This window comes from Rhinopithecus roxellana, unplaced genomic scaffold, assembly GCF_007565055.1.
Source record: "Rhinopithecus roxellana isolate Shanxi Qingling unplaced genomic scaffold, ASM756505v1 contig2933, whole genome shotgun sequence".
Classification (NCBI taxonomy): Eukaryota; Metazoa; Chordata; class Mammalia; order Primates; family Cercopithecidae; genus Rhinopithecus; species Rhinopithecus roxellana.
Window position 1 is genome coordinate 18833 of NW_022142293.1, and position 27728 is coordinate 46560.

Here is a 27728-nt window from a genome sequence, read left to right on the forward strand (position 1 = left end):
CAGGAGGACCTACATGAGGGTCTTTCCCGCAGCTCCTTACATACTCAAGCTGCTCGTTGTGGTTTTGTAGTATCTGCTAAATGTCAACCCATAGGAATGACTTCATAATAAACAATCACAGAGGCTGTATTTGTGTCTGTCTTAGTTCTAAAGTGTCAGCGGAGACCCAGACTCACACCCACACTCCTAAAGACAGGACACAGGACAGGAGAGGCTGTGGCCTTGGATCCTGCGTGGCTCACGTGGGGTTGCCTATTCAGGTGCTGGCTGTGACATGGGAGCTAGCAAGGCCACAGCTGGCCCCTGGTCTGGAGAGTGGGGACTTGGATGCTAAGGCCACTGTGCCGTTGACCAGCAGGCCAGCGTGCACCCCTTGTGCATCCTGTTGACACGAACACTGAGCGGACGGACCCCAGCCGGTGTTCCTGTTAACAAGTCCCGTTTAGCAGCCAGCGTTTATAGCCAGCCCGGGGCCTCCCTGCCTGGCGGGACCCTGGTGGTTCTGTGTCCTAGGAGCCTGTCTTAGTTCCGGGCCAACCAGGATGGGTGATCACCCCACATACAGGGTTCTCAACATCCACATGCTACGCTGGGGGTCTGGTGCTGTTGTCTCGGGCAGGAGCGGAGGCTGAGGGTCTGCATGTTTACCTGCCCTGCGCGGGCCCCTTCCCGGGAGCGAGGTGGAGCCCACGTGGGGAGGTTGTGGTCTGCAGGTGGGCAGCAGCGAGTCATGAACCTCAAGCTCTTGGTAGGTTTTTGTCGGGATGTGGCTGGCTGAGCTTCCTCGTGGCTGCGTGGAGCCTCAGCAGGGCGTTGTGTTTGATGGCAAATGGGAATTAAATCATGGCATCGTCACTGTCTTTTTCAGGGACGATGCTGCACTTAGTTCTTGCGACTCTTCCTGTTGTCAGCCAAGGGGGTCGTCATAACGAACTTCCCTGTCCTTGGGGGTCACCTTCCAGGAAGGGGGTGTCCGAGAGTGAGCGCAGCTTTGAAAGGCTGATGCTGAGGGCGTGCCACGTGGGATCCCGTTCTTCGGACGACAGTGCCAGTGAGCTTTCCATGTGGAACTAAGTTTGCGCGGGGTTCAAGATCACTTCGAAAATAAATTCAGTGACAACCTGGTTGATGAAAATAATCACATTTTTTTAATGTTCTGGAGAAAACTCTTAACTGCTGTATTAGTTATCGATTGCTGTGAAACAGACGAATGTAGTGGCTTAAAACAATAATACGCTCTCTTACTCCCACACAATAGCTGTGGGCCCGGAGTTTGGGAGTGGCTCGGTTGGGTGCTTCTGTCCTGGAGTCTCACGCAGTTGCAGTTGAGACGTTACCCAGCTCTGCAGGCCTCAAGACCAAGGTCTGGGAGTCTGCTTCCTAGATGTCTTACCTGTGGCAGCAGTGCAGGAGGAGCCCTCAGCACCAGGACCACCTCAGGGCCTCTTGAATATCCTCACACCATGGCACCAGCTTTTGCAAGAGGGCAGGGAGTGACCTAGCTTCAGAAGTTGCCCCTTATTTCCATCCTCCCGGGGGTCGGATCACAGAAGTCAGTTCAGGGAGAAGGTGGCGCAATGTTGAGTGTCCACAGGGGAGCTGGTAGGAGGCGGTGCGGTGATGAGTGTCTGCAGGGGATCCTGTGGGAAGGCAGTGCAGTGGTGGGTGTCCGCGGGGGATCCTGTGGGAAGGCGGTGCGGTGGTGGGTGTCTGCGGGGGATCCTGTGGGAAGGCGGTGCGGTGGTGGGTGTCCGCGGGGGATCCTGTGGGAAGGCGGTGCGGTGGTGGGTGTCTGCGGGGGATCCTGTGGAAGGTGGTGCGGTGGTGGGTGTCTGCAGGGGAGCCGGTAGGAGACAGTGCAGTGGTGAGTGTCTGCATGGGATCCTGTTGGGAAGGTGGTGTGGTGGTGAGTGTCCTCAGGGGAGCCCGTTGGAAAGGCAGCGTGGTGGTGGATGTCTGCAGCAGGGCCCATTGGAAAGGCAGCACGGTGGTGGGTATTTGCAGGAGAGCCTGTCCTGGTTGCTTGGGCTGCTGTCACAAGAATACCGTCACCATGAATTGGGCAGCTTGTAAACAACAGGAATCGACTGCTCACAGCTCGGGAGCCTAAGAGTCCACTATCAAGGCCCTGGTAGGTTTGGTGTCTGGTGAGAGCCACTGCTTGGCTGGTAAGTAGCATCTTCTTGCCGTGCCCTCACCTGGTGGTAGGGCCAGGGAGCCCCTTTATCAGGGCACAGATTCCATCTGGGAGGCTGTGCCTTCATGGCCCAGTCACTTCAAAATACCATCCCAAGCAGGATTAGGAGGGCCGCACATGAAGATGCCACAGAGCCTTCCTGGAGGCTGTGTGGCCCAGCCCTGCCGTCAGCCGCCTGCTCCCACTCACGTCTCCCCGGTTCACCCTCCTCCAGTGCTGGTTTGTAGAACATTTGTGTGAGTTCTTCAGATGATCTGTGAACAGAGGCAGTCTAGGTGGTGGTTTTGTTTTCTAATCTCCTTTATGGAAAGGAGAGTTTGCATTTCCCGTGTGATTTTGACACACATTGTATTATGAAATATTTTCAGTGTTTGTCAAACTCAGTGTGGAGTAAGCGCATCCCATCAAGATAGGCACTTACAGGCACCACAGGAACCACTGTGTGGTTTCCTTTTAGGTCAGGTTTCCTGTCTTACAGCCTCGTGTTCCTAGTTGGAAATTAAGGTTGAGACTGTAGCCTCTGTAGCCAGGTGTGCATTTGTTCTCCACCAGCCCTGGAGAGGTCTGCTTTAGAGGCCCTGCGGCCCCAGAAGTCATGCCTCTGAGTCTGTGGTTCTTGGCTGCCGGTGGCTTCGCAGTGTCCGGAGATGATTCTGATTGTCCCACCCGGGGTGAAGGCTGAGGACGCCGCCAAACACCCTGCAGGGAGGGTGGCCCCTGACAGAGGCGTGCAGGTGGCAGCGTCAGCGCTGCTGCTGAGACAGCACAGGGTGTCATTCATGGCCCCTGCCTCCTGGGCCCAGAGCTTCTCCAGGAGAAAGCTGAGGAAAGGGGCCAGCTGTGAGCTGCGGGCGCTTGCCAGGGATCTAGCGACACCTGGGCACGTGGCCGGTGGAACCAGCAGGCTGAGGCTGTGGATTTTGAAGTGCTATCTGCCATTTCTACTTTCAGAAGCATGAGTTGCATAAAGAAGGGGAATGAAAGGGTTTTTCCTGGAGCAAAACGATGCTTGTGGCAGACCCAGTTGGACCCACAGATGATGCCACGCTTGTGTCGGCAGTGCGGCTCTGGCCCACATGTGGGCCTTGTTCTCTCCTCACTGGCTGCCGTCACTGTGTGCTCCGCGTCCGTGCAGTTACCCCAGAGCTGTATGTCACAACATTGAGGCTGGTGGAGAAAGACGGGCCCCTTCACCCCATCTCAGTCTTCCTGGAAGGGCCACCTGGGTCCACAGCCTGGCCCGTTAACTCCCTGGGCAGCTGCTGGGGAGGAGGAAGCACTGCCCGGAAGGAGGGGCTGTGCCGGTGGGTGGCGGTGACGGGGCAGTGGTCTCCTGGACCTGGGTTTCCTGGGCGTGGGCTACTCAGGGATTGCTGAGTTCCTGTCCCAGCCGGGGCTGACCACCGAGTCAGTGGGGTAGAGTGAGAAACATCCAGGCCACCTGTGCCCCAGCCCCTGCGGCTGCCGAGGTCTCCCCTGGGCAAGGGCAGTTGGTGTTCTTGCAGGGCCTGTATTGGTGCACTTGAGGAGGGTTTTATGTGAGCAGCGGCAGAACGTTTACAGACACGAGCGTCGCGGTGGCCGGGCCAGGCCTGTGTCTGAGTGCACGGTGGCCCTAGGCGGGGCTCCTCTGTTGAGGCCTGACTTGCCGGCGTTTCATGGAGGCCACAGCAGCCGCTGCTCCTGGGGGTCTTCCACACACCCTGCAGGCATGGGGAGGAGCAGTCCCTGCTCTGTCTCTGCCCATCGGGCTGTCCCCACCAACAGAAAAAAGGCGCTGTGCCACCCTGGGCAGTGCGTGCCCTGCACCAGTCCCTGGCCCTGCACTTCTTAGCAGGTGCTCATTTGTTCATCCTGGTGAGGGAGGGCGATAGACAGGGGCAGTGGTACAAAACGGCTTCAGAGCCCGAACCACGGTTGCCACAGGCCAGGGCTGGGAGCGCAGACGCCATGCAGGGAAACTGGACACAGCCCTGGCTGTGTAGGTGGGAGGGCGGTCATCCTCCACAACTGGGACTTGCTCCATCAGACCCCTGGCACGGCTTCCTCCAGCTCCACGCACCCGGGGCTGGAGCATGCTCCACTCCCACACAGATGCTCGAGCTGGGCTCAAGCCTGACCAGCCCTGACCGAGGCCCTTGCCTCCTGGCCTCACGCACCAGGCCTTAACCTCCTGGCTGTAACTTCCTGGCCTTACGCACCTGGCTGTTCACTTCTGGCTGACCCACCTTGTGTTTAACTTCTCAGTCTTACCTAGTTTGCTTTCACCTCCTTGGTCATAGTCACCTGACCTTACCTACTTTGCTGTAGTGTCTTGGCCTTCATCTCCTGTGGATTCTGGCCCGCCATAGCCACTTGGCCGTGTGTACCTGGCTTAGCCACCTATCCGCACCCACTTGCCTTTTTCTTACTGGCCGTACCCTCCTGCCCTTTCTCTCCCAGGCTTAACATCTCGGCCTTACCAACCTGGCCTGGATGATATTGCCCTCATGGTGACCAGGACGTCTGGCATCTCATATGTATAACACACTAATGGGTGCCAGCACAAAGCCATGCACGCCGGCTTTCAGGCACCGTTGTTGACCACGGGTCACGCTTTTCCTGTCGTGTGTTTGTGCCAGCGTAGCCCTCTGCAAGGCCTGTCTGGTGTCGTGCGTTTGTGCCAGCGTAGCCCTCTGCGGGGCCTGCCTGGTGTCGTGCGTTTGTGCCAGCGTAGCCCTCTGCGGGGCCTGCCTGGTGTCGTGCGTTTGTGCCAGCGTAGCCCTCTGCGGGGCCTGTCTGGTGTCGTGCGTTTGTGCCAGCGTAGCCCTCTGCAGGGGCCTGTCTGGTGTCGTGCGTTTGTGCCAGCGTAGCCCTCTGCGGGGCCTGTCTGGTGTCGTGCGTTTGTGCCAGCGTAGCCCTCTGCGGGGCCTGTCTGGTGTCGTGCGTTTGTGCCAGCGCAGCCCTCTGCGGGGCCTGTCTGGTGCTGCATCAGGTTGGTGGCCTCAGAGGCGCCTCCTGGGTGTGGTCAGGTTCTTGCCCCACAGCTCTTTTCCTTGAGATTGCATCACAAGCCGTCTTTGGGCCCCTGGGCGTGGTGGAGCCTGGATCCCAGCCCCTTGGTGTGGCCAGTGTGATGCAGCCCCTCCTGCACATCCCACCTCACCTGGCTCTGTGTGCAGGTGGTCACTGGGTCGTCCACCCACCTCCCAGCAAGTCCCACAGCCAGGGCTGGGATGGTGCCTGCTGCACAGCCAGACTCAGAAAGTGTGGTTGGACCCAGTTTGAATGTCTGTCGTTACTATCTTTTTTTAGCCTCCTAGGATGTGAACTTGCCGTCGTCCTCAAGCTTACGGGCAGCCCTGGTTTTCCTCATCTTCTGTAGGGAAAGGGGTTGTGAAGATGCTCAGGAAATTGCCCAGTGGTCTTGCAGGGGTCATCTTGCTGGGCTTTTAGTCTTGGCTCCCTGGCTTGTACCTGGGCTGCCTCCCCATGTCCCCTGACTTATGTGGGTGGCACCATGGGGTCATGGCGTCTCCTTGTTCCCGTGGTGTTGTCTACAGAAGGGTGCCTTCGGGTGTCTTTACCCTTAGCGAAGACAGCAACCCCCATCGCCGCCCCCCAGCCCCACTGCCTGAGGTGCGTGGCCTCCTCAGACCCGGGGTACTCAAGCGTGCTGCTGTGTGTGTGCTCATGCTCAGGCGGCCACGCCCAGAGGCCACCCCTCCAAGACCTCCTCTGGGATGGCCTTTCCTTCGCAGAGCCCAGCCCTGGGGACTGACGTTTTGTTGGGACAAGTAAGAGAATGAAAGATTTCATGACTTTTCTGGAGAAGCAGGATGAGGTTGACAATTCTGATAGGAGTCCCCCTTAATGTGTCTTGCTGTGTGGCTGAACCGTTAGGTGTGTGTTACTGCCGTATAGCTGTACCATTAGGCGTGTGCCCCTGCTGTGGCTATACTGTCACGTGTGTGCGCCTGCTGTGGTTGTGCCATCACGCGTGTGTTCTTGCTGTGCTCTCTGTACTGTCACACATGTGCCCCGCTGTATGCTGTACCATCATGCGTGTGTGTCCGGCTGTGTGGCTACACCATCATGCATATGTTTCCGGCTGTGTGGTTGTCCTGTCATGCGTGTGCCCCCGCCGTGTGGCTGCGCCGTCACGCCCCTGCCCCCGCCGTGTGGCTGCGCCGTCATGCCCCAGCCCCCGCTGTTGTGGCTGTACTCTTATCTGTGCCGCCTTTCGTTTAACATTCTATTGTGAACATTTTCCTCATCATTCCGATCGTGATTTTTCAAGACTGTGTGGATTCTATAAGTCGTGGCTAATTCCTGGTGGACGATGCTGTTTTGGCCCTGCAGGTGCCGTGGTGACAGCGACGTTCCTTCTCCGGACCTGGCGTTCTCCTGGGGTTCCTGGCGTTGCTTAGCTGTGGTCCTTCTGCCTTTTACAACGTTATTTATAGAACCCTTGAGGGTGGCTTTAGACACCCCTTGTTTCGTAGCCCTTTTAGCTGTTGTATTTATTATGGTTTTGTTTGCTTTCTGCAGGCCGGTCTAATTGAAGCCAACGGAGAACTCAAGGTCTTCATAGACCAGAACCTCAGTCCCGGAAAAGGTAAGGGCACCTGCTCCGGACTGTGTTTGATGAATGCGCGAAGCTCACGTGTTTATGAAGCTGTTGACGTGGAAGCCTCTTGCTAATGATGGCGTCTCCTGCACGGGCACCTTTTGCTCCGGGAACCCAGGAGGGTGGGCGTAGGGGCCTTCTAATATTTAGAACACAGCCTGCACACACACCAGCAGCTTTGCGGATTTTGAATTCTAAGGTATGTATACTATTTGCAAAAGTTTAGAAAAAGGTAGAATAATGTAAAGAAGAAGTAAAGATAATTTGTTTTCCGCCACCCCACAGATAATGACGTCTCAGCAGTGGTGTGGGCACTTCCAGAAGCAGGACTCACCTGTGCTGTTTCAGGAACGATGGGCCTACCGTGGTGCACACCTCCTGCGAAGCGAGCACTTGCCACGTGTAACGCTTCGCGTGTGTATTTTACTAGCTCTTGAGGAAAAACCATTCTTCCTGTCTTGAGGAATCCAGGGGAGGAAGTCAGCTGGAGAGGTTGAAGCCGCCTCTTCCGGGTCCCACGGTTGGCAGTTTCCATGTCACACCTTGGAGTGGTGCTGTGGTTTACATTCATGAAGGTGTGTGTGCTCACCTGGTTACTTCCCAGGTAAACTCCTTACCTGTGCTGGGTCAGGACACACACTTAGAAGCTTTGATGTGCGGTGCTTGGCCCCTCGTGAGAGGCTGTGCTGTGTGGAGCTGGGAGTGCGTGGCAGGCAGTTTACTGTGGTTGGTTGTGATATTGCTGGGAGACAAGCTTGTGGAAGAGCTTGCTTTGTCCTGAGACGTTTCTGCCTGCAGAGCCTAGTGGGTCCACTGAGTGCTCTGGTCGCAACATGCACCTGGTTGCGTCAGCCCAGGGAGGAGCCTAGAGGCCTGGATGTGTTTCCGTTTTAGATTCCTAGAAGGAACCTTCTGATTTTTCTAATTATTCCCATATATTAAAATGAGCTTTTTTAACTCTTAACATTGAGACCCTTGTAAGTGACCTCTCAGTGCTTGCCGTGGCTCTGGGGCGTGGGTGACCAGGCCACCAGCTCTCTGCTGAGGCTTGGCCCTGCTGCCTGTCCCTTCTGTCCAATGCTGGTGTGGGCGCCCATGGTGCCATCTGCCTCCAACCCCTACGTGCTGCGGAGCCAGGTCCAGATGTCTCCTTGGGCCCGTCCGTAGGTCCTACTCTGGTCTCTTCCTTGAAAGAACTTGGCCTTGTGACCTGAGCCAGCCTGCAGCCTCCCCAGCCTCCTGCTGCCCGTGGGCCCTGCCAGAGGAAGGAGGTGGGACTGGCCTGCTCTTTCTGCTGACGCAGGTCCTTCCCTGCTGCTTTTCTAGGAGTAGGGAGCAAATCTACGCAGCCCTTTTAGGATTATTTATGAGCTTTTTGTCTTGATCATTTGAGGATTCACAGATTGCTTGAGAGAAGTATAGTTTTAGTGTAACTAATTGAACACTTAAAAGTGCACATAGGAGGCTGAGGCAGGAGAATGGCATAAACCCGGGAGGCGGAGCTTGCAGTGAGCTGAGATTTGGCCACTGCACTCCAGCCCGGGCAACAGAGCGAGACTCCGTCTCAAAAAAAAAAAGTGCACAAGTTACAGGCATGACATTTTCTGTTCAGGTGATAAAGCAGAAATAACAATGAAAAAGGTTCACCATTTTCACCATTGGAAATGATGAAGTCTGTTACTATGGTGTTGAATTTGGATTCCTCGTTAGGTTACATGCAGTAGGCTTTCTTACCACATGTGGGCCGTCTCCTTTTCCATTCTTACTCACAAATCTGTGCTTAAATCTGTAACAAGTTTAATGGAGCTGAAGAGTTGAATTGCAGGGATCAGGAGGGAACATATTCTGGCATTCGTAGCATAGCTGAAAATGTTCTGGTTTTGACACGGCCCAGCAGGGCCATGCGTTTCCTGCCTGCTCACCCCGCGTGCCCCGGCCCCCTGATCCCTCCGAGGTGAGCCTTGGGATGGTCAGTTCTTTCCCCGGATCGCCGGCAGCAGCTCTTGGGCCTCCCCTGCCCTCACCTGGTGTTGACTCCACCACACACGTGGAGTTGTTGTTGTTGTTGTTGTTGTTGTTTTTGAGATGGAGTCTCACTCTGTCGCCCGGGCTGGAGTGCAGTGGCGCGATCTCGGCTCACTGCAACCTCCGCCTCCCGGATTCAGTGATTCTCCTGCCTCAACCTCCTGAGTAGCTGGGATTACAGGTGCCCACCACCATATCCAGCTAATTTTGTATTTTTAGTAGAGATGGGGTTTCACCATATTGGTCAGGCTGGTCTCGAACTCCTGACCTCATGATCCGCCCGCCTCGGCCTCCCAAAGTGCTAGGATTACAGGCGTGAGCCACTGCACCTGGCCACACGTGGTTATTTTAAATTTGGTTTTGAGTCAGTGACGTGTTCATGTTTTAAAATTTTGAAGTATGAAAAGGTGCGGAGAGGTTTCCTTCTTTCCTCTTCTGCCCAAGCAGGTGAGCACTAGTGTTCTCTTCCGGTGTTCGTTCCAGAGAATTCTGTTTAACAAATAGAACAGTTTGTTGGTGTTTGCATGTGTCTGTGTCAATATGTGTGCATGAGTGTGCGTGAGGAATGTGTGTGTCACTGAGTGTGCATGTGAGGAGTGTGTGCATGAGTGTATGTCAGTGTGTATGCGTGAATGAGTGTGTATGTGAGGAGTGCTTGTTGGTGCATTGTGCATGAGGAGTGACTGCATGTCTGAGTGTGCATGAGTTGAGTATGTGTTGAGTGTGCATGTGTGTTGTGTGCATGAGTTGTGTGAGTACGTGAGTGTACCTGTGAGTTTGTGGGTGCATGCGTGTGAGTTGTGTGCTTGTGTGTGTGCAAGTGAGTTATGTGAATTGTGAAGAGTGTGTGTGTGGAGTGCTTGTGTTGTGTGCATGAGTTCACGTGGGTTGTGTCAGTTGTGTTCGTGCATTTGTGAGTCGAGATGTGTGTTGTGTGTGTGAGTTGCCTGTGAGTTGTGTGCATGTGCACGTGTGAGTTGGGTGTGAGTTGAGTGAGGTGTGTGTGGAGTGTTGTGTGTTGTGTTCTGTGCGTGTGCATGTGTGTATGTGAGTTGTGTGCGTGAGTTGAATGAGTTGTGTGTTTATGTGCGAGTTGAGTATGAGTTGTGTGAGTGTGCGTGTATGTGCATGAGTTGAGTGTGAGTTCTGATTGTGCATGTGTGTGAGTTGTGTGTGTGTGTAAGCGTATAGTCCTTGCCTCCCCAACAGACACCCGTCTTCACTAGTGGGCCCACCTTGCCTCTAGTTTGGGAGGTGGGGCGGTCTAGGCAGGGCCCTCAGCGCCCTTAGATGGAGCCGTTGCGGGTGCTTTTTGAGTTGCCCTTGGTGGTGCAAGTGAGCAAGGCTCCGCCTTCCTCCGTCTGTGCCCTGCGAGCCCAGGGTATGGTCGGTAGCACTTCGAGGGCTGTGGAGGCCTTGCTTGAGTCAGATCTTGAGGCAGGACAGGAGCTGTCCTGGTGAGAGTGGATCAGGGGAAGGTAGAGGGGATGAGCCCAGCCGAGGCTCCTCGTGGGTCCCTGGCCCTAGTCCTCCCAGCTCCTCTCCACTCCACAACTGCTTGGGGCCACTGTGTCTCTTCCTGATGCTGCTGTGGGGGGCCTGTGTCCAGGTCCTCACTGTGATTGTCAGTGTTCTCTAGAGCAACAGCCAGGGGGACGGGGAACCCAGGTGGGGACTCACTACAGGACCCAGCCTAGCCATAGTGGGGCCACCAGGGCGGAACCTGCAGGGCGATTGGTGATGAATTCTTTTTCTGGAAAAATGTAGGTTTTGCTCTAAAAAGCCTTCATTGGGTTAGACAAGGCCCACCTGCATCGAGCACAATCTCCTTTGCTTAATGGCTCCTTTTCAAGGAGTTTAGCGGCAAGTTCTCGGCTGGCCTTTGGCTGAATAACGGGATAGAGCACCGTCAGGCTGACACGTTAAAACACCATCACACCCTTCGAGGCTCAGAAAACTGCTTTTCTGAGAAATGCACCAAACTCGAGACATTTTGTATCCACAGGCTCCCCAAGGATGAGAGTCCCAACGTGGAGGTTTTGACGATACATTTTACGTGGGCCATTTTAGTCGTGGCTGTTTGGTTTGCCTCTGATTGTTTCCTGAGAGCAAAATGCTGGTGTGAACATTTGCACACACACTGTGTGTCTGGCAGTTCCACGTCCTCACCAGCATTTGGTGGTGTGTTTTTAGGCTTTGTGTGTCACAGGTGGGCTCTTCCTCATATCATGCCTGTGGCCCCGCAGTACTGATAGGAGCTTTCCCTCTGGCTTTGCCTGGTCCACCCTGCCCCCGTCCCAGGGTGACCTGGCCCCAGGGCTGCCTGCATCCTCCTCTCCGATGTGTGCAATCCTGTCCGACCTGCACCTCGTCCTCAGGGAGGCCAGCCGGGAGGCCACAGCTGGCCTGGAAGTGTGCTTGTCTGTCTGTACCTCAGGGCTGCCTGTGCACCCCTGTACCGAGGGGTGATCCAGGCTCACCGAGAATCCGCCCACACTGTTCCTGAGAGCGCAGATACGTGTGTAGGCCAGGTGCAGGTGCTCACACCAGAAATCTCAGTGCTGCAGTGAGATATGGGGGAGCTGCAGTGGGAGGATTGCTTGAGGCCAGGAGTTCAAGACCAGCCTGGGCAACAACGTGAGGCCCCATCTCTACAAAAAATAAAAAAAAAAAAAGTAGCCAAGCATGGTGGTGCATGCCTATAGATAGTCGCAGCTACTCGGGAGGCTGAGGCAGGAGGATCGCTTGAGCCTGGGAGGTCGAGGCTGCAGTGAGTTGTGATTGAGCCTCTGCACTCCAGCCTGGGCGACAGAGCCAGACCCCGTATCAAATGAGTAGGCTGGGCACAGTGGCTCACGCCTGTTATCCCAGCACTTTGGGAGACCTAGGCAGGTGGATCACCTGAGGTCAGGAGTTCAAGACCAGTCTAGCCAACATGGTGAAACTGCCTCTCCACTACAAATATAAAAATTACTGGGGCGCTGTGGTTGCGTGCCTGTAATCCCAGCTACTCAGGAGGCTAAGGCAGGAGAATCACTTGAACCCGGAAGGCGGAGGTTGCAGTGAACCGAGATTGCTCCACTGCCCTCTAGCCTGGGTGACAGAGTGAGACTCTGTCTCAAAAAAAAAAAAAAAAAAAAGAGTAAATGTGTAAGTGTAAGTGTACATTTGAGCGTGTACTTTGGCAGCTGGTGCGTGGAGTGTCTGCGTCCTCCCCATGCCTTTTGGTGGCTCCTGTCTTTAGTCACTGGGGCCCTTCTATTCGTGGCTTCGGCGACTGTGATGCGTTTTGCTACCTTTTGTTATTTGCTGCCTTTTTCTCATAGTGTGCTCATGATTTTTAACATAGTGAGTATGTGGAGAGCACTCAGACACAGGTCATGGCTGTGTGCGGTGCAGGCTCACCCTGTCTGCGGCGCCGGGCCTGGGTCCCTCGGTTGCTGCTCATATGGGAATGCCCAGCACATGTGGGCATTTGATTATACATGTGCTCTTAGCCCAGAATGACTGCTTCCGAAAGATCATCTCCCTTTGTTGTGTCTTTACTTTCCTCCTGCTTCAGTCTCATGTCTGTCGGCTTTAGGGTTCTAAGTGGAGGAGGAAATTTAGCAGTGATGTGTGGTCAGAAGCTTAGTGTTGCTTACGTAATTCCTTACTCGTGGTGACTGTCGCTTGTGAACTGTGCCCTCCCCCCGCCCCACCCAACGCACTGCTCTTTGTACAACTGTTAGGGAAGGGGGTTATAGGAAGGGAGGGTATAACTTTTGGTTGGCCTCTTCAAACTGCCAGCCTCCTACAAAACTGTCAGGAGAGGCCATCAGCTTTTTCTCTCTTCGTATTTCTCTGTTTTTACCCCGAAGGATATTAAAAACCCAGCCTCTGTTTTTAGCCCAGTAATGACATTTCTGTGGCTGTAACCCTTGTTCCCAGGTGTGAGATGATGACTGTGGATGCAGGGTAGCCTCCTGGAGCTCTGTGTGTTTGTACAGAGAGGTTTGTGGGAGCGACTTCAGCCATGCTGTGAACTTGGAGTAGTAACCGCGTGTTCTCAGGAGCAGGTCCTGCTGGGGGGCCCAGCCACGTCAGGTGCAGTAGATGTGTGGTTTGTGCAGCTGAGGTCTCTGATAACTGCCAGAGGATAGGTTTTGTGTGGGAGCTGCCTCAACCTGCGTTCTAGGAGCTCAGGTCTCCTGAGTCTGAATGGAGTGTGGGGAGAGCAGTGTCTCCATGGGGCAGGTGCCTGGCTGTGGTCACTTAGGCAGGAGCTTCCTCCTCAGTGCTGACAACAGAGAAGAATGTTCTGTTGTGGCCAATGTGCACAAATGCTGCTTGTGAGCCAGCCACGGAGGCACTCACCTGCAGAGCCGCTCCCCTGCAGAGGGGCTGTGCTTGGCCAGATGAGCAGACAAAACGTCTCCAGCTTGGTGGGCAAAACAATAACTCGCAGACGTCTGGCTCTGACAATGTAAAGATGTTAAAATTGTTTTTCAGAAAATACAAAACTTTATGGTCTCATAATTTATCTGAAGCCCTATAGATATTAATAGAATAGGATAAGTAATGATAAAAATGTGAATACTGTATTTAGACTCCTTTTTCTGTTAATGGATTATAGCAACTCAGACCGTATATATTCTTAACTAATTTTCTTCCCAAGAAAGGAATTCTCCATTTAAAATGCTGTATATAAAATGTTTTTAATTAGTTCATTTGAAAAAGGTTACGTAGTGCCTTTTACAGTTGAAACAATATTATTTCTGTAGAGTCGGCTTGTGGGCCATGTCTTCATGTGACTCAGCTTGTCCCTGAAATGTTAGTGCTCCTCCCTCCCATGCATAGATTGTGTGGGGCAGCCTTACCAAGAAAATGTGTGGAACACTCTACTTATATTGCCAGATTAAAACTAAATGATTGGCTGGGCAGGGTGGCTCACACCTGTAGTCCCAGCACTTTGAGAGGCCAAAGCGGGTGGATGACTTGAACTCAGGAGTTCAAGACCAGTCTGTGTGATGCAGCGAAACCCTGTCTTTACAAAAAAAAACGAAAATTAGCTGGGTGTGGTGGTGCGAGCCTGTAGTACCAGCTACTTGAGAGGTTGAGGTGGGAGGATCCCTTGAACCGAGAGGTGGAGGTTGCAGTGAGCTGAGATTGTACCACTGCACTCCCACCTGGGTGACAGTGTGAGACCCTGTCTCAAAAACAACAACTACTAATTGAAATAACATTCTACCCTGAGGTGGACAAAAAAGTGGCGGGGAGCAACAGCCTGGCTGCCACTGGTGCGTTTGGACTGGAACAACCGGTTGGGGAGCCAGGCGGACTCTGGGATAGCGGCCGCTTGGACCAAGGCTTCGCTGGCGGCAGGTGTGCTGAGAAAAACACACAGCATGCGGTTCAGTAATAACAAACAGCATTTTCATATGACATCTGTGTTCATATGACCACTTTATTGTAATGGAATAGCATAACAGCGTTTGAGGAAATCAGCCTGATCTCTCTATGTATGGGTGTCTGAAACACAATGTTGGCAGAATTGCAGAATGTGAGCCATATAATATTTGTCTGTGTTTCAGAGGCACACAAAAAACAATTATTATAGCTTTAGGTTCAGTTCAGCACATCCTGGGAAAGTATGAAAAATGAAGTGAGTACGTCCCTGCAGGCCCTGGGAGCTGCACACAGGGCAGTCTCGTGGGGAGGCTGAGGATCCTGGGGACTGTCATTTTATTTCTGCTCCTTATGTCTCTACGAAACTTGAAGCAAGTATGATAACAGTGTATTTTAAGTGTACTGGAATAAAATTGTCGTGTTATTGTTTGTATGTGAAAAGTTTCTCAATGAATAGAAACAAGAAGTCCGGCCAGGCACATTGGCGCACACCTGTAATCCCAGCACTTTGGGAGGCCGAGGTGGGTGGATCACCTGAAGTCACGCGTTCAAGACCAGCCTGGCCAACATGGTGAAACCCCGTCTCTACTAAAAATAGAAAAATTAGCCGGACGTGGTGGCGGGTGCCTGTAGCCCCAGCTACTCAGGAGGCTGAGGCAGGAGAATCGCTGGAACCTGGGAGGCATAGGTTGCAGTGAGCCGAGATAATGTCACTGCACTCCAGCCTGGGCAGCAGAGCGAGACTCCATCTCAAAAAAAAAAAAAGGCCACCCACCCAGCTCTGGACCCCAGAAGTCACTGCCCTTTCCAGCCTGTACTTCTGGGTGTGGTCTGAGATGTATTCAGAGAGAGGCCTTGCTGCTCACTGGCTGGGTGGGCGTGCGAACTCAGCCCCTGTCTCAAGGCCCTTCTGAAATGCTGCTCTGGTGTGGGGCAGGGGGTACTCACCCTCAGCCTCAGGATTTCTTTCTTCTCCCTGTTACTGATGCACGTACCCTGCCCTCTGTCCTGTAGAGACTCAGCTGGTGACCCAGGGGTGCTGCTGGTTGACGTGCTGCTCAGAGGTCCTCTGTTGGTTTGTGTCTAGGCTGGGAGGGGCCCTCTGTGCTTGGCAAGCCCTCGGGCTCCGAAACCCTTTTCCTGCAACTGGTGTGGGGCTCAGACTCCAGGTGGACAGCAGGAGTGAGTGGGGAAGCTCGGGGGCCCTGGACGCCTGCCTGCATGCACTCATCCTGCGCTGGGTGCCAGAGGAGGGACCCTCTTCCCTCTGTGTGTTTCTCCCCCTTCCTAGCTGTGAAAACCCTCAGCAACACCCCCCAGCCTCATGGTGCTGGCTTCTGGCCCAGAGGGAGAGACCTGGTTGGAAGGACAGATGGCGTAGGCAGGCCAGCCAGCCGGCCTGTGGGCGGAGCAGATGGAGGGCAGGCCGGATGCCCCGAGGGTCTCAACTGCACTGCTGTCCCACAGCCCCAACACCACCCGAATCCCCGAGTCCTACCCACACTCCCTGCTGGGGCAGGAAAGGGGAGCCCCAGACTGAGATGCCTGAGTGCACAGTACCTGTGGTGCTGGTGGGCGGCGCTGTGGCCGGGCGCTGTGATGCTGTGGCCTGGCCATGCAGGGCGGGAAGAGCCGCCTGGCTGCTGATGGGGAGTGACGGTGCCGCTGGCTTTTGTGAACTCACAGGTCTGTTGCTTTCTCCACATTTTTTGAAATCAGAGACTCGTTTGCAAATTTTAAGAGATGTTATCTTTGTAATGAATCAGCTAAATATTCTGGAAAGCTTACTATTTACTCATCTGTATGTGAATCTGAAAAGTGTTTGTGTATTTTAAATCATTCCCTGCATAGTAGAATATTATGTTTGCTTTTAAAATGCCTTTCTCTGGTAAGTATTACACAGTGTATATGTGCATCAAATTATCACTTGTACATTTTGAATATGTACAATCTTGACTTTTCAATTGAATATTCTAAAATAAAAATACCTTTCACATATATAAAACAGTTAAAAAGTAAATATTTGCTTTTCTTAGGATACGCATCTTTATTTTTGGAAGAAAATTACCCCACAGCAGATCATCTTATTTTAGTTCCAGAAAAGAATTTTAGATATGTGTTGATATTGGGTGGTAAAAATACATTTAACCCAGTTGGATCAAAGGCAGATGTCTTTTTAATCACTTCCTAAGGATCTGTCTCGGCCAACTTAGGTTATTAAGAGAAATTAGTAAGTGTTCTTATGTAGCAGCAAAATTCATTCTTTAGTGTATTTTAAAGAAATGCATAAAAAGCAGTAGATGTTTTTAGAACGCATGTAAAGGGCTTGTAAAGGGTTGTAAAGGGCCCCAAAATGAAACCAATCGCAAAGACAACGTATTCGAAAGTCTCACTCCGATGATTTGTGAGTCATTTGGTGCTGACTGGTGGGAATGAAGGGAGATGCCTGTGGGGAAGTCCAGGGTCCTGCAGCTCCTCGGATGGCCGGCTGTTGGGGGAGGCCCGAGGTCGGACGGGCGGCTGTCTGGGGAGGCCTGAGGTGTGGCGAGATTGCGGAGTTCTCCTTTCCTGATATTGTCATGACCCGAAAGTCTGTCTTGTCTTCACCTGAGGGTATCGTGCGTTTTCAAATGGGGGGCCATCTGCTCAGCTCCCCCAGCCATGGGGCGGGGCACTGCGAGCCCCTTGCTGCCCTCCGTGTGGCCGCCTAACGCCCCTCCTGGGCTGTGCTGGCCATCAGGCCTCCCACCTTGTTTCCCAGGGTGCTCGCTACCACCTAGTTTATGGGTTCCTCTGTTCTTTCTGCCTGCTGATGCCAGTTTTTGAACTTTATCATTACTAGCTTCATTTTACTATTTTTGTGTAAATGTTCCAGGACTTTGTCCACTGCTATGTCCCTAGGACCTTTTGCATTCCGCTGTTAGAGGAGAGAGGCCTCACGTCTCCTGCAGAGGGGTCCCCACTTGCTTCACCAGTGTTCTGAGGGCTCCTGCGTGTTTAGAGGCGCAGCCTCCGCGGAAGGCACGCTCCTTCCTAGGAACAAATGTGGCTCTCCTTCCTAAGGAAAAGTGGATTATCAGATTTCCATGCTAGGTTTGCAGCCTCATAGAGAAATGTTGGGATAAAAATTCTAGTTTTAAAATTCTGTTCCATAATTGTCACAGAATCACAGACTTTTCCCGGCCGTGGTCCCATCAGCACATTCTGCAGACCTCGCCGAGGGGCCAGAGCAGTGGGTGATCAGCCTGGGTCACCTGGGTTGCGTCAGCACGGCCCTGCGGCCCTCCCCTTACGGTTTTACATTGGGAATTAAGCTTCATGGAGGTGTTTGCACTTGAGCCATGGATTTGAGACAGTACAAGTGGGGAAAGCTAAGCATCTCTAATTGGAAGCACCGTCTTGCTGGAACGGTCACTTTTAGCCTTCACTTGGAAAAGGAGTCTCGCCCTTGACCTGGTGTCCTTGTGTTGCAGGCGTGGTGTCCCTCGTGGCCGTTCACCCCTCCGCTGTCAACCCGCTCGGGAAGCAGCTCTTGCCAAAAACCTTTGGACAGTCCAATGTCAACATTGCCCAGCAAGTGGTAAGGCTCCCGCAGGAGTGGACAGTCGGGATCTTGGTGCGGGTCGGGGTTGGGTGAGCCGTGTGGTTGGGGGTGTTCCCAGGCATGCCTGGGTTTGGACTCTGGTTGCAGCATAGGGCCTTCCCCTCGTCAGGGAGCCCACGGCCCTCTGCAGCTGCCTGCGTGTTGTTGTGGGAGACGTGCCCCAGCCCGCGCCATCCTTCCAGTAGCTGGAGGGTGATGGGCGGGGCCGTGGCCCCGGTCAGAGGCACCTTCCTCTTAGTGTCAGAGCTCAAAGCTCTTCATCTAACAAGGGCTTCTTACGTGATGTGGCCGAGTGTTGGCCGTGGCCCTCCTGGCGACACCAGGCTGGGAAGCCAGGTAGGGGCAGGGCCCTGGCCGTGGCCGTGCCTTGGCCTCGGGGCAATGACAGGGCAGATGCTGCTCCCTCGGCTGTGCACAGGAGAGGGCGCATGGGCGTTGGGAAATGGCGCATCCCCCTCCCCAGGCTGCTGCTGGCCAACTGATGCCGCTTCTCACAATGCTGTTTCCTGTCTCTGTCCGCCCTCTGTGTTCTTGCCGGTGGCAGGCTGTTGGAGACGAGGAGCCTGCACAGAATCCTGACCTCACCGAAGTGGGGCCCCAGGCACTGGGTGGGCAGGTTCGGCTGTGACTGGAGCTGGTGGTGAGGGACACAGCCACCCCAAGGCTAGGCCGGGCTTCCAGTCCTTCCTTGGGGACCTGTTTATGGTGTCTGAGGGCTCCTTCCTGGTCCTGAGATGATGCTCTGGCCCCGCCTGGGCAGCTGTCCCAGCCCTGTTCCTGCCAGCCCTGGGCTTTATGATGCAGCACCTCTCGCACCCCAGCCTCCTGGTCCACTCCACCCCCTCACCCCGTGCTGCCTATGCTGTGGCCCTGTCCTCTTACAAGGATCGAACGCCTCTGGGTGGGATGAGAACCTGTCCGTTCACCTGTCCCCAGGTGTCTCTCAGGCATTCCCAGGTGTCCTCCTGTGTCTCTCAGGTGTCCCCAGGTGTCGTCACGTGTCTCAGGCATCCCCAGGTATCCTCACGTGTCTCTCAGGTGTCCCCAGGTGTCGTCACATGTCTCTCAGGTGTCCCCAGGTGTCCTCCCGTGTCTCTCAGGCGTCCCCAGGTATCCTCATGTGTCTCTCAGGTGTCCCCAGGTGTCGTCACGTGTCTCAGGCATCCCCAGGTATCCTCACGTGTCTCTCAGGTGTCCCCAGGTGTCGTCACATGTCTCTCAGGCACATCCCCAGGTATCCTCACGTGTTTCTCAGGCATCCCCAGGTGTCCTCTTGTGTCTCTCAGGTGTCCCCAGATGTCTCTCAGGTGTCCCCAGGTGCCTCTCAGGCGTCCCCAGGTGTCCTCACGTGTCTCTCAGGCATCCCCAAGTGTCCTCACGTGTCTCTCAGTTCTCCCCAGATGTCTCTCAGGTGTCCCCAGATGTCTCTCAGGCGTCCCCAGGTGTCCTCCCGTGTCTCTCAGGTGTCCCTGGCCCTGTAGAGAGCTCTCTGTACTGAGCTGTTTTCTGTTGTCTAGGGCATCTCCCTTTGGTCTAATGATGTTTTCTTCAGAGAACAATGACCACATACCAGGGATATTTTGGTCATTTTTGCACTTTAGTCTTTATTTTATATGCATTCTTGCTATTTCCATTTATTTAAATACCCTTGAAATTCTCTGGACTCTTTAACAGATCTTAGGATATGAGTTGTAAGAGAGAGCAGCTTGTGGGTCACACCCTTGAGGGACGTGAGCGGGATTGCCTTCCCTGCGCCCCCCCGTGCCCCCTGCCCGCGCCCCCTCCCCATGCGTGCTCTCCCCAACCCCGTGCGTGCTCCCACACAGCTGTCCTGAGTGAGTGGTTCCAGGTCCCATGCAGCTTTCATGGCCCCTTTCCTGCCAGTGGGAAGTGACAGAAACCTTGCTCTGCAGAAGTTTTGTGGCCATTGAAAGTAGCGGTTTGGCTGGGCGCGGTGGCTCACGCCTGTAATCCCAGCACTTTGGGAGGCTGAGGCAGGCGGATCACAAGGTCAGGAGATCGAGACCACGGTGAAACCCCATCTCTACTAAAAATATATATATAAAAAAAGCCGGGCGAGGTGGCGGGCGCCTGTAGTCCCAGCTACTCAGGAGGCTGAGGCAGGAGAATGGCGGGAACCCGGGAGGCGGAGCTTGCAGTGAGCCAAGATAGCGCCACTGCACTCCAGCCTGGTGGACAGAGCGAGACTCCGTCTCAAAAAAAAAAAAAAAAGAAAAAAAGTAGCGGTTTGTGGAAGCTCTTCCATGTTATACGGCTGATATAACTGATCACGGCTGATCACGGCTTTTCAGTAAATGCCATTTTGATAAACGCTAAAAATTCAGTTTTTGTTTTGCTTTATAATTAGATTATAGATTTGATTATAAGTTGATTGGGAATTATAAGGTTGATTTTATAGGTGCTGTATATCATAGCAGAGTTTTATCTGGGTGAATAATTGTAGCACCACTTCCGTCTTTACTGCCGGTCTGAATACACTGGAGGAAAATGAATGAGAAGATTATCTTACTGATGTGCTTTAAACTTCGTCACTGAAAGTCTAGTTCCTGATTTAAATTCACCTGTTCGGGTGGAGCTTGTCATTGCTATTTCATGCTTTGCAAAATCCCAGTGATAGGAATTAAAGCTGACAAATGGCAAATGTCTCTTAAACCTTTTTATATACCAGAGGTTGACAAAAAACGGGACTGGCTCATTCTGATGCGAGGGGTGGAGCTCAGTCCGGGCATGTGAGTGAAAGTGGTGGGAGTTTCTTTAGGTCTCTGACCTTCACCAGCCAGCAGGCACAGGGCTTGTCAAGGTAAGGTCTTTTGAGGTGCAAATGCTTGTGAAACCTGCAGTGCTGCAAAGCTTAGCTCACACACAGGAAGGTGTGCAGGATGGATATGCTCAGCCGGCAGGAGCAGCGGCCTGTGTGAGACCCCCGCGAGAAGCAGCCCCCACCCAGGCCTCTGTCCCAGAAGGCGGCATCTGTGGTCACAGTGGCCTTTCCTTTGCAGCTGCACTGCTGGCCATGTCTCTCTGGACACTGCAGTTAACCTTAGTCCATCTCTAGGATTCTGTGTCTGAGTGGGGTCACGCTACACAGAGACGTTGTAATCTCAGTTTTTAGAGTGTGTGAAATTAAGGTGCAAAAAGTGTGCTCTTAGGGCAGAAGGGATTCCTTAAATCAGGAGTCCCCAACCCCTGGGCCTGTTAGGAAGCCGGCTGCACAGCAGGAGGTGATTGCCTGAGCCCTGCCTCCTGTCAGATCAGCGGCGCGCAAACCCCACTGTGAACAGCACGTGCAGGATCCAGGCGGCACTCCTTATGAGAACCGAACGCCTGATGATCTGAGGTGGAGCAGTTTCTTCCCAAAACCACCCCCACCCCGGTCTGTGGAAAAACTGTCTTCCACAAAACTGGTCCCTAGTACTGAAAAGGTAGGGGATCGCTGCTTTAAAACACCAGGGTTCGCTGTGGAGCCAGTGAGGGGGGCTTCTAGGGGAGGAGGACTGGTCTCGGGCAAGGTGGACCTCTGGCAGGTCCTCTACTGTGGGATGCTTACACCGCGTGCTCCGTTTCCTAGCAACTGCTGGCATGGAAGCTGCAAAAGCTTTAGAATCAAACGGCAGTGTTTGAAGCCATGTCATTTACCTTCTCTGAAGCACAGCTTGGATTCCAGCCGTGAGCACAGTAGGAAGAGAAGACCCCTCGTGACCTGTGGGGCCCGGGTCACCTCCTCTGCTCCCCCACGAGAAGCGCGTGGGGGAGTCATGAGGGCAGAGCCCATCCTCCAGAGAAGCCACCGTTAAATCCAAGGAGTGGGTGTCCCTGGCGCCTTGCAGCCCATGCCTGCCTCCTGCTCCCAGAGGGCTCCTGGATCTCCTGGAAAGCCCTGGTTGGAGTCAGACCCACTGTCTCCCAACTTTGGGCAGCACCCCTCATTGTGCTGTGACCACTTCTCCCTTCCAGGGTCTCTGCCCACCACTCCAGCTAGTGTGGCCTCTGCTTCCGAAACCTCTCCTTTCCGAGGGGCCCAACTCTGAACTGTCCTTCTCGGCACTGACCCATCCACCCTCTGGCACCTCCTTGGTTCCTGTTTTCCCTGCACTTTTGCCCACACATGCCCTGCAGGGCTTCAGTGTGTTGCTGTGGCTCCTGTGGCTGTTGAGTGTGGCTCCTGGTGTAGGGAAGTGAGGCTGGGAGCCTGCTCCATGTCTGTTGAATGGGAGGCCGGAAGGCATCCTGTGGCACAGGCGGCCGGCCTGAGTTCACCCGGCTTCCTGTGCACCAGGAAGGAAACGCACCTGTGCCAGGTCCGGGAGTGACGCCTCCGCGTCTCATTCCTGGGAGGGCTGGCTCCAGGCCGCCCCGTGAAGCTGACTCAGCTCACAGGGCTGGTGAGCTGCAGGTGATGGGTGAGGAGCAGGGACAGTGCTGCGAAACGCAGCGAGGGGAGCTGCCATGCAGGGCACGCAGAGGAAGGTGCAGGCACCCTTGCCCAGCACTGCATGGGCCTGATGACATGGGGCCTTCCGCAGGGAGCAGTTAAAGCAGGAGAGTAGGGAGGCTTCCTGTAAGACCTGGCCTCCGTAACAACGCTTTCCCGGTGCACTGGCGGCTTGGTCTCAGGGTGCCCCTGGGTGCTGAGTCCTGTCTTCCAGGAAAGGCTGTTGGTGAGCACCATTGAGCACCTGGTGTGCACCTGCCCTCTGGCTTTCTCTTCTTCCTACTTACAGTGGGTTTGACCTGTGATTTTTTGACTTTAAGATGGTCCGAAAGCAACACGCATTCAGTGGAAACGGCTTCCAGTGCCCACACGACCATCCTGTTTTTCCCTTTGAGTGCAGTATTCAGTGGGTCTCCTGGGATATCCACAGTCATCTAGAGTGTGCTTTATGTGAGATGCTTTGGCCCGACTGGGCTAATGTGCGTGATCTGAGCACATGTAAGGTAGACTGGCTAAGCCGTGATGTGCAGTAGGAGAGGTGGATGACGTGCATTTCGACTTAGGGTGTTTTTAGCCCACGCGGGTTTATCGGGATGTTCCCCATTGTGAGTCAGAGCCACTCTTCGTGAGTCGGTTTGCTCCTGACTGGAGGACAGTGGCACAGTGATGGCATTTGTCTTGGGGCCAAGATCCAGTGCCTTGTGTGGTCCTGGGATTCCCGGGGAAGGGAGTAGACCCATGAGGTGGGTTAGAATCCTGTGTGGGATTCTCCAGCCCCCCGTACCTGTGCGTGTGGTATGCGTAGAGCCAGCCAGCACTGCCTGGCATGGAGCTGGCGGGTTCTCAGTCTCACATCGACTCCCGGAGAACGGCATCCACTGAACTCAACGCAGGAAGCCGTGTGGGGCCAGTGTGCTTGCAGGCAACCGGGTCGCAGGGTCCTTTTGTCAGCTGTTTCGATCTGCCACGTGGCGCAGTGCCCCAGCAGCACACACACACACACACACACACACATATTGAACCAAACAAGCTTCACAGGACATTTATCTATGCCCAGGAGACTTATCTTTTGTATGGTTTCGTTTTGCAGCAAATTCACTAGATTCACTAGTTTGATTTCGTGGCTTGCTAACGGGGTGATCCACGGAAGGCCGCACTCTGATGCATTTCTGATCATCGGAGACATGAGTGTCAATAAAAAGATTGGTCCTGTTGAAATGCTTTTCTTCTCAGAAGCTGACAGGCGATCTGGCCTGGGGATACTTGGAAAGTGTCCCCTCAGCTGCTCCCAGGGCCACCGCAGGTGATGCATTTATCCCTGTAAGAAGGGGAGCCGGGGTGGGGGGCCCAGCTTAGAGCAGCTCAGGGCGTCAGCCGCATGAAGTCCCCCCGCCAGCATGCAGGTGTCCAGCTCCAATCCCTTTAGCGAAAGCCACATGTCCACACAAGCAGTTCAGTCGCTGAGGCACTTGGATTTGTGGTGAATTGAATGACTTAACATTTACTGAGAAATACTGTTTCCAGTTTAGATAGAGTCGTGCCACAAGGTCTTTGAAGTCAGAGTAGTCAGAGTTGTATTTGCCTATACGAGGGTGCCCAGGTATTCGCACTCAAACATTCATTGAGGAACCAAAGTGATAAGAACTTGTCAAAAGTCACACCAGCCAGCATGTCCCTTGAGGAAGAGATAGTTGTGGATACCTCGGGTGTGCTGTGGGGTGGGGTGGGTGGGTCAGCGTCCACACTGGCCTTGCCTCTGGTGGTTCCCCCAGAGAGGCCCAGGTGTGTGAGCCCCGGGGGTGCGTGAAGCCCCCCACCTTCCGCCCCCAGGGCTGGTCGCCCTCCCTCCTTGCCTGACGTCGCTGCGGGTGCAGGGGCCCCCCGGACAGGGCCCCAGGGCACAGGGCTACCAGGTGGTGGCTGTCACCTGCCTGTGCTTTTGTCCTGTGAGAGCTGTTTTTGGTTTGTTTCAGGCCTCTTTTTAGTACCACGGAAGGATACAATGTCATCCTTGTCCATGTTACTAAAAGGAAGTAAAAGGGTGGAGGGAAACCAGAAGCGTGCCGAAGTGCCCTGCGTGGAATTCTGTGCCGCCCCCCTCGTTAAACGACCATTAGCGCCTTGTGTGCGGTTTGAGGGTCACGCTCTGCCCTGTCCTGTTCTTGCTTGTTTGGGTCGGTCAAAGTTTCTTGTTGCTTTTGTCTAATTGGAGAAGATGCCTGTGACTGACAGGAGGAAGATGAGCCACAGTCAGAACAGGTGTAGTGATGCCGTCACCGTGTCAAAAGCGTCCACCGCCGGACGTTTTTCCTGCTCCGTCGTGGCTGCTCACTGTGGTTAACGAAATTCCGCAGTGGCTGCAGATAGCGAACAGTTGGTGGGCGTGGCACCCTCGCCGTGTGGGCGGGGACTGACTGTCTGAATTGTCTTTTTTGACTGTAGGTAATTGGTACGCCTCAGAGACCGGCAGCGTCAAACACCCTGGTGGTAGGAAGCCCACACACCCCCAGCACTCACTTTGCCTCTCAGAACCAGCCTTCCGACTCCTCACCTTGGTCTGCCGGGTGAGCACTTCCCTCTGGACCCTTAGAGTTGTAGGATTGCTTGCGGTTCGCACCTCCACGTTCTCCTGGGCCACGTGCGTGACACAGTTGCGCGGTGGGGCTCCCATGCGCATTGATGTCAGCCTCCAAATCACACTCACCCATCATTGTGCCCTGCACAGGTGTGCAGTCGAGGCGCACTGCCTCGGTCATGGAGAAGTCGGGCTGGGCACTGCCCACCCTGCTTTGTGTCTGGTATAGTGAGTGCTCTTTGAAGGGCTGGTAGCTCTTGGCCAAGATGGGGAGAAGCTGGCCTTGTACTTGCCACAGGACCTTGGAGACTTTTCATCGTCTGTGCTGGGAGCACGTGGGATGGATTTCACCCACTGCCCCTGAATTCAGCCTCTACTGCACCTGGGGTTACGGCCCCCATGAGTGATCCCACCAGAGCGGCTCCTTCCGCTAAAGCAAGATCTGATGAGCTGTGTCTTTCCTTAAAAAAACACACACGCAAAGCTACAAAAACCTGCCTGTGTCGGTGCCCAAAGCTTCACCAGCTGGGAGCCTCAGGTGACCTTTCCCGCCACGTGGGGACTGACCAGAGTGTACAGAGTTGGGCTTTCCCTCTATGTGAAGAACACTTAGCGGTTTGCACCTGTTGTCAAGCGGCTATCACAGCCCAAGCCGTATGAAATTATAGCCTGCTGAAATTTGTCCTAAAAATTCCCAAATTTACACTGAAATGTCCCATAGTTCCTGATTCTGGTTGCCCTGTTTAGAAAAGTGGTGCTTGTGACTCACACCTGTAATCCCAGCCCTGTGGGAGGCCGAAGCCGGCAGATGATGAGGTCAAGAGATCGAGACCATCCTGGCCAACATGCTGAAACCCTGTCTCTACTAAAAATACAAAAAAATTAGCCAGGTGTGGTGGCGGGCGCCTGTAATCCCAGCTACTTGGGAGGCTGAGGCAGGAGAATTGCTTGAACCCAGGAGGTGGAGGTTGCAGTGAGCCAAGATCGCGCCACCGCACTCCAGCCCGCTACAAAGCGGGACTCCGTCTCAAAAAAGTAAAAAAAAAAAAAGAAGTGCTTGGTGTACTGATACGCCTTCCATATGCTGATTCGGGTCCTGGGGATGCCTCCCGCTTTCCCTGACACTTGGAAGGACAGAGGTGCAGCCTGCTAGGGAGACACTCGCTTTCTGACCTGCAGGAGCACTGGGCCTGGGGGCTGGGGCTAGGGGGTCCTGGCCTGCTCACGTGTTGGATCTGCTGCGCCCGTGGGATATGGCCCCTTTTTGTGCAGCTCATCACAGCTCTCAGGTAAAAGCATTCCTCGATTCAGGCTGATGCTCAGGAGGGCTCACAGTCGCTTCTTTTTTCCTTTGTATTTTGAAGGAAGCGCAACAGGAAAGGAGAGAAGAATGGCAAGGGCCTGCGGCATTTCTCCATGAAGGTCTGCGAGAAGGTGCAGAGGAAAGGGACCACTTCCTACAACGAAGTGGCGGACGAGCTGGTCGCGGAGTTCAGTGCTGCCGACAACCACATTTTACCAAACGAGTCAGTAAGTGTGTGCTGGGGGCCGAGAGGCCAGGGTAGCAGAACCAAGTGGTGTGGCACGTTTTACTCTTTTAATATTGGGAACAGTTAAAACCATACAGAAAATTCCAAGTACAGCATGAAAGAATTTTTCCCAGTCCATTTGCTGGCATGATGCTCTGTCAGCGTCAGTGAGCGAGCACGTGGGCTGGCTCTGCACATCCAGCGGCCCAGAAATGCAGACATGCCCTCCTCACCCGCTGGGCTCGACACCCGAGAGCCCCCAGCTCCCCTCCTGGAACACACTCGGGCTTCGCACAGCCCTGTCTTGCCCTGCATCATCTGTAGGGTGGGAGCGCTCCCTGAGTCCATGTTGGGGTGACAGCTCTGTGAACAGGGTGCCCCTTCGAGCCGGTACACGTGGCCTACAGTTTAAGGTGGGATCCACAGGCTTTTTTGGATCATTTGGAAAATCCACTCCCTGTCATCCCCAGGCTTATGACCAGAAGAACATAAGACGGCGCGTCTACGATGCCTTAAACGTGCTGATGGCCATGAACATCATCTCCAAGGAGAAGAAGGAGATCAAGTGGATTGGTCTGCCCACCAACTCTGCTCAGGAGTGTCAGAACTTAGAGGTGGCCCTTCAACCTTGATTTCCCTTCAAGTCTGTGTGGATGTTTTTGCTGTCCGTCACTCAGAAGGCTCTGGGCTCCATGCCCGTATGCTCTCTGTGTCCGCACGGCTGGCAGACGGTCATGCAGACGTCTCCCTGCGTTTCTCAGTCTCGGCTGTCAGGAGAGGGAGCATGGTTGGCCCAGACCCACTAGAGTATGTTAAACTCTAGCATAGGTTAATTCTGAATCCTAGTTTGTGGGATTTTTGTTTTCTTTTTAGATACCATAGTTAAAGCCAAGAAATGAGAGGAGAGGGGAGAAGGTATAGTTTAGAAATGGAAGAAAAACTCACCTGTATCTTGTGGCACCTGCTATGTCTAGATTTGCCCATATCCCTTCGATTACATTCAAGGCAAACATAGGTGACGCTGCGAGGATGCAGGTTGTAAAATGCACTGTATGGAACAATTGTGATGATTCTCCACATGGGGGGTTTGTTTTTGAAGGTGGAAAGACAGAGGAGACTTGAAAGAATAAAACAGAAACAGTCTCAACTTCAAGAACTTATTCTACAGGTAAGAGAATACGTATCTTTGGAGGCAGGGTAATTTTTATTTTACTAATTTCGTTTTATAACAGCAACATACTGCCTTGGGTTACGCTCCTGTGTGGCAAATCAAATGACTGCTTTAAGATTCTGAGTGTGAGTTAATCTCATAGGTGTTGAATGTGGGCCGTGTTCCCAGAGCGAGGTT

General features: G+C 53.8%; 1 protein-coding gene across 1 annotated transcript; it reads left to right on the forward strand.

Moving 5' to 3' along the window:
• The first annotated feature begins 1562 nt into the window (after positions 1–1562).
• Positions 1563–27728, forward strand: LOC115892000 (transcription factor Dp-1-like). Its single transcript, XM_030926430.1, has 7 exons — positions 1563–1661; positions 6728–6794; positions 17693–17799; positions 24719–24840; positions 26216–26381; positions 26851–26994; positions 27480–27728. The coding sequence occupies exons 1-7, from the start codon at positions 1578–1580 to the stop codon at positions 27579–27581; spliced, it is 792 nt and encodes a 263-aa protein (XP_030782290.1). The 5' UTR covers positions 1563–1577; the 3' UTR covers positions 27582–27728.

Excerpts from the sequence above, each read along its gene's own strand:
- LOC115892000 (XM_030926430.1), top strand. The coding sequence starts at position 1,578 with ATGTTGAGTGTCCACAGGGGAGCTGGTAGGAGGCGGTGCGGTGATGAG. Across the intron at positions 17,800-24,718 it reads TCAACATTGCCCAGCAAGTG|GTAATTGGTACGCCTCAGAG; the intron begins GTAAGGCTCCCG and ends TTTTGACTGTAG. Across the intron at positions 26,995-27,479 it reads AGGAGTGTCAGAACTTAGAG|GTGGAAAGACAGAGGAGACT; the intron begins GTGGCCCTTCAA and ends TTGTTTTTGAAG.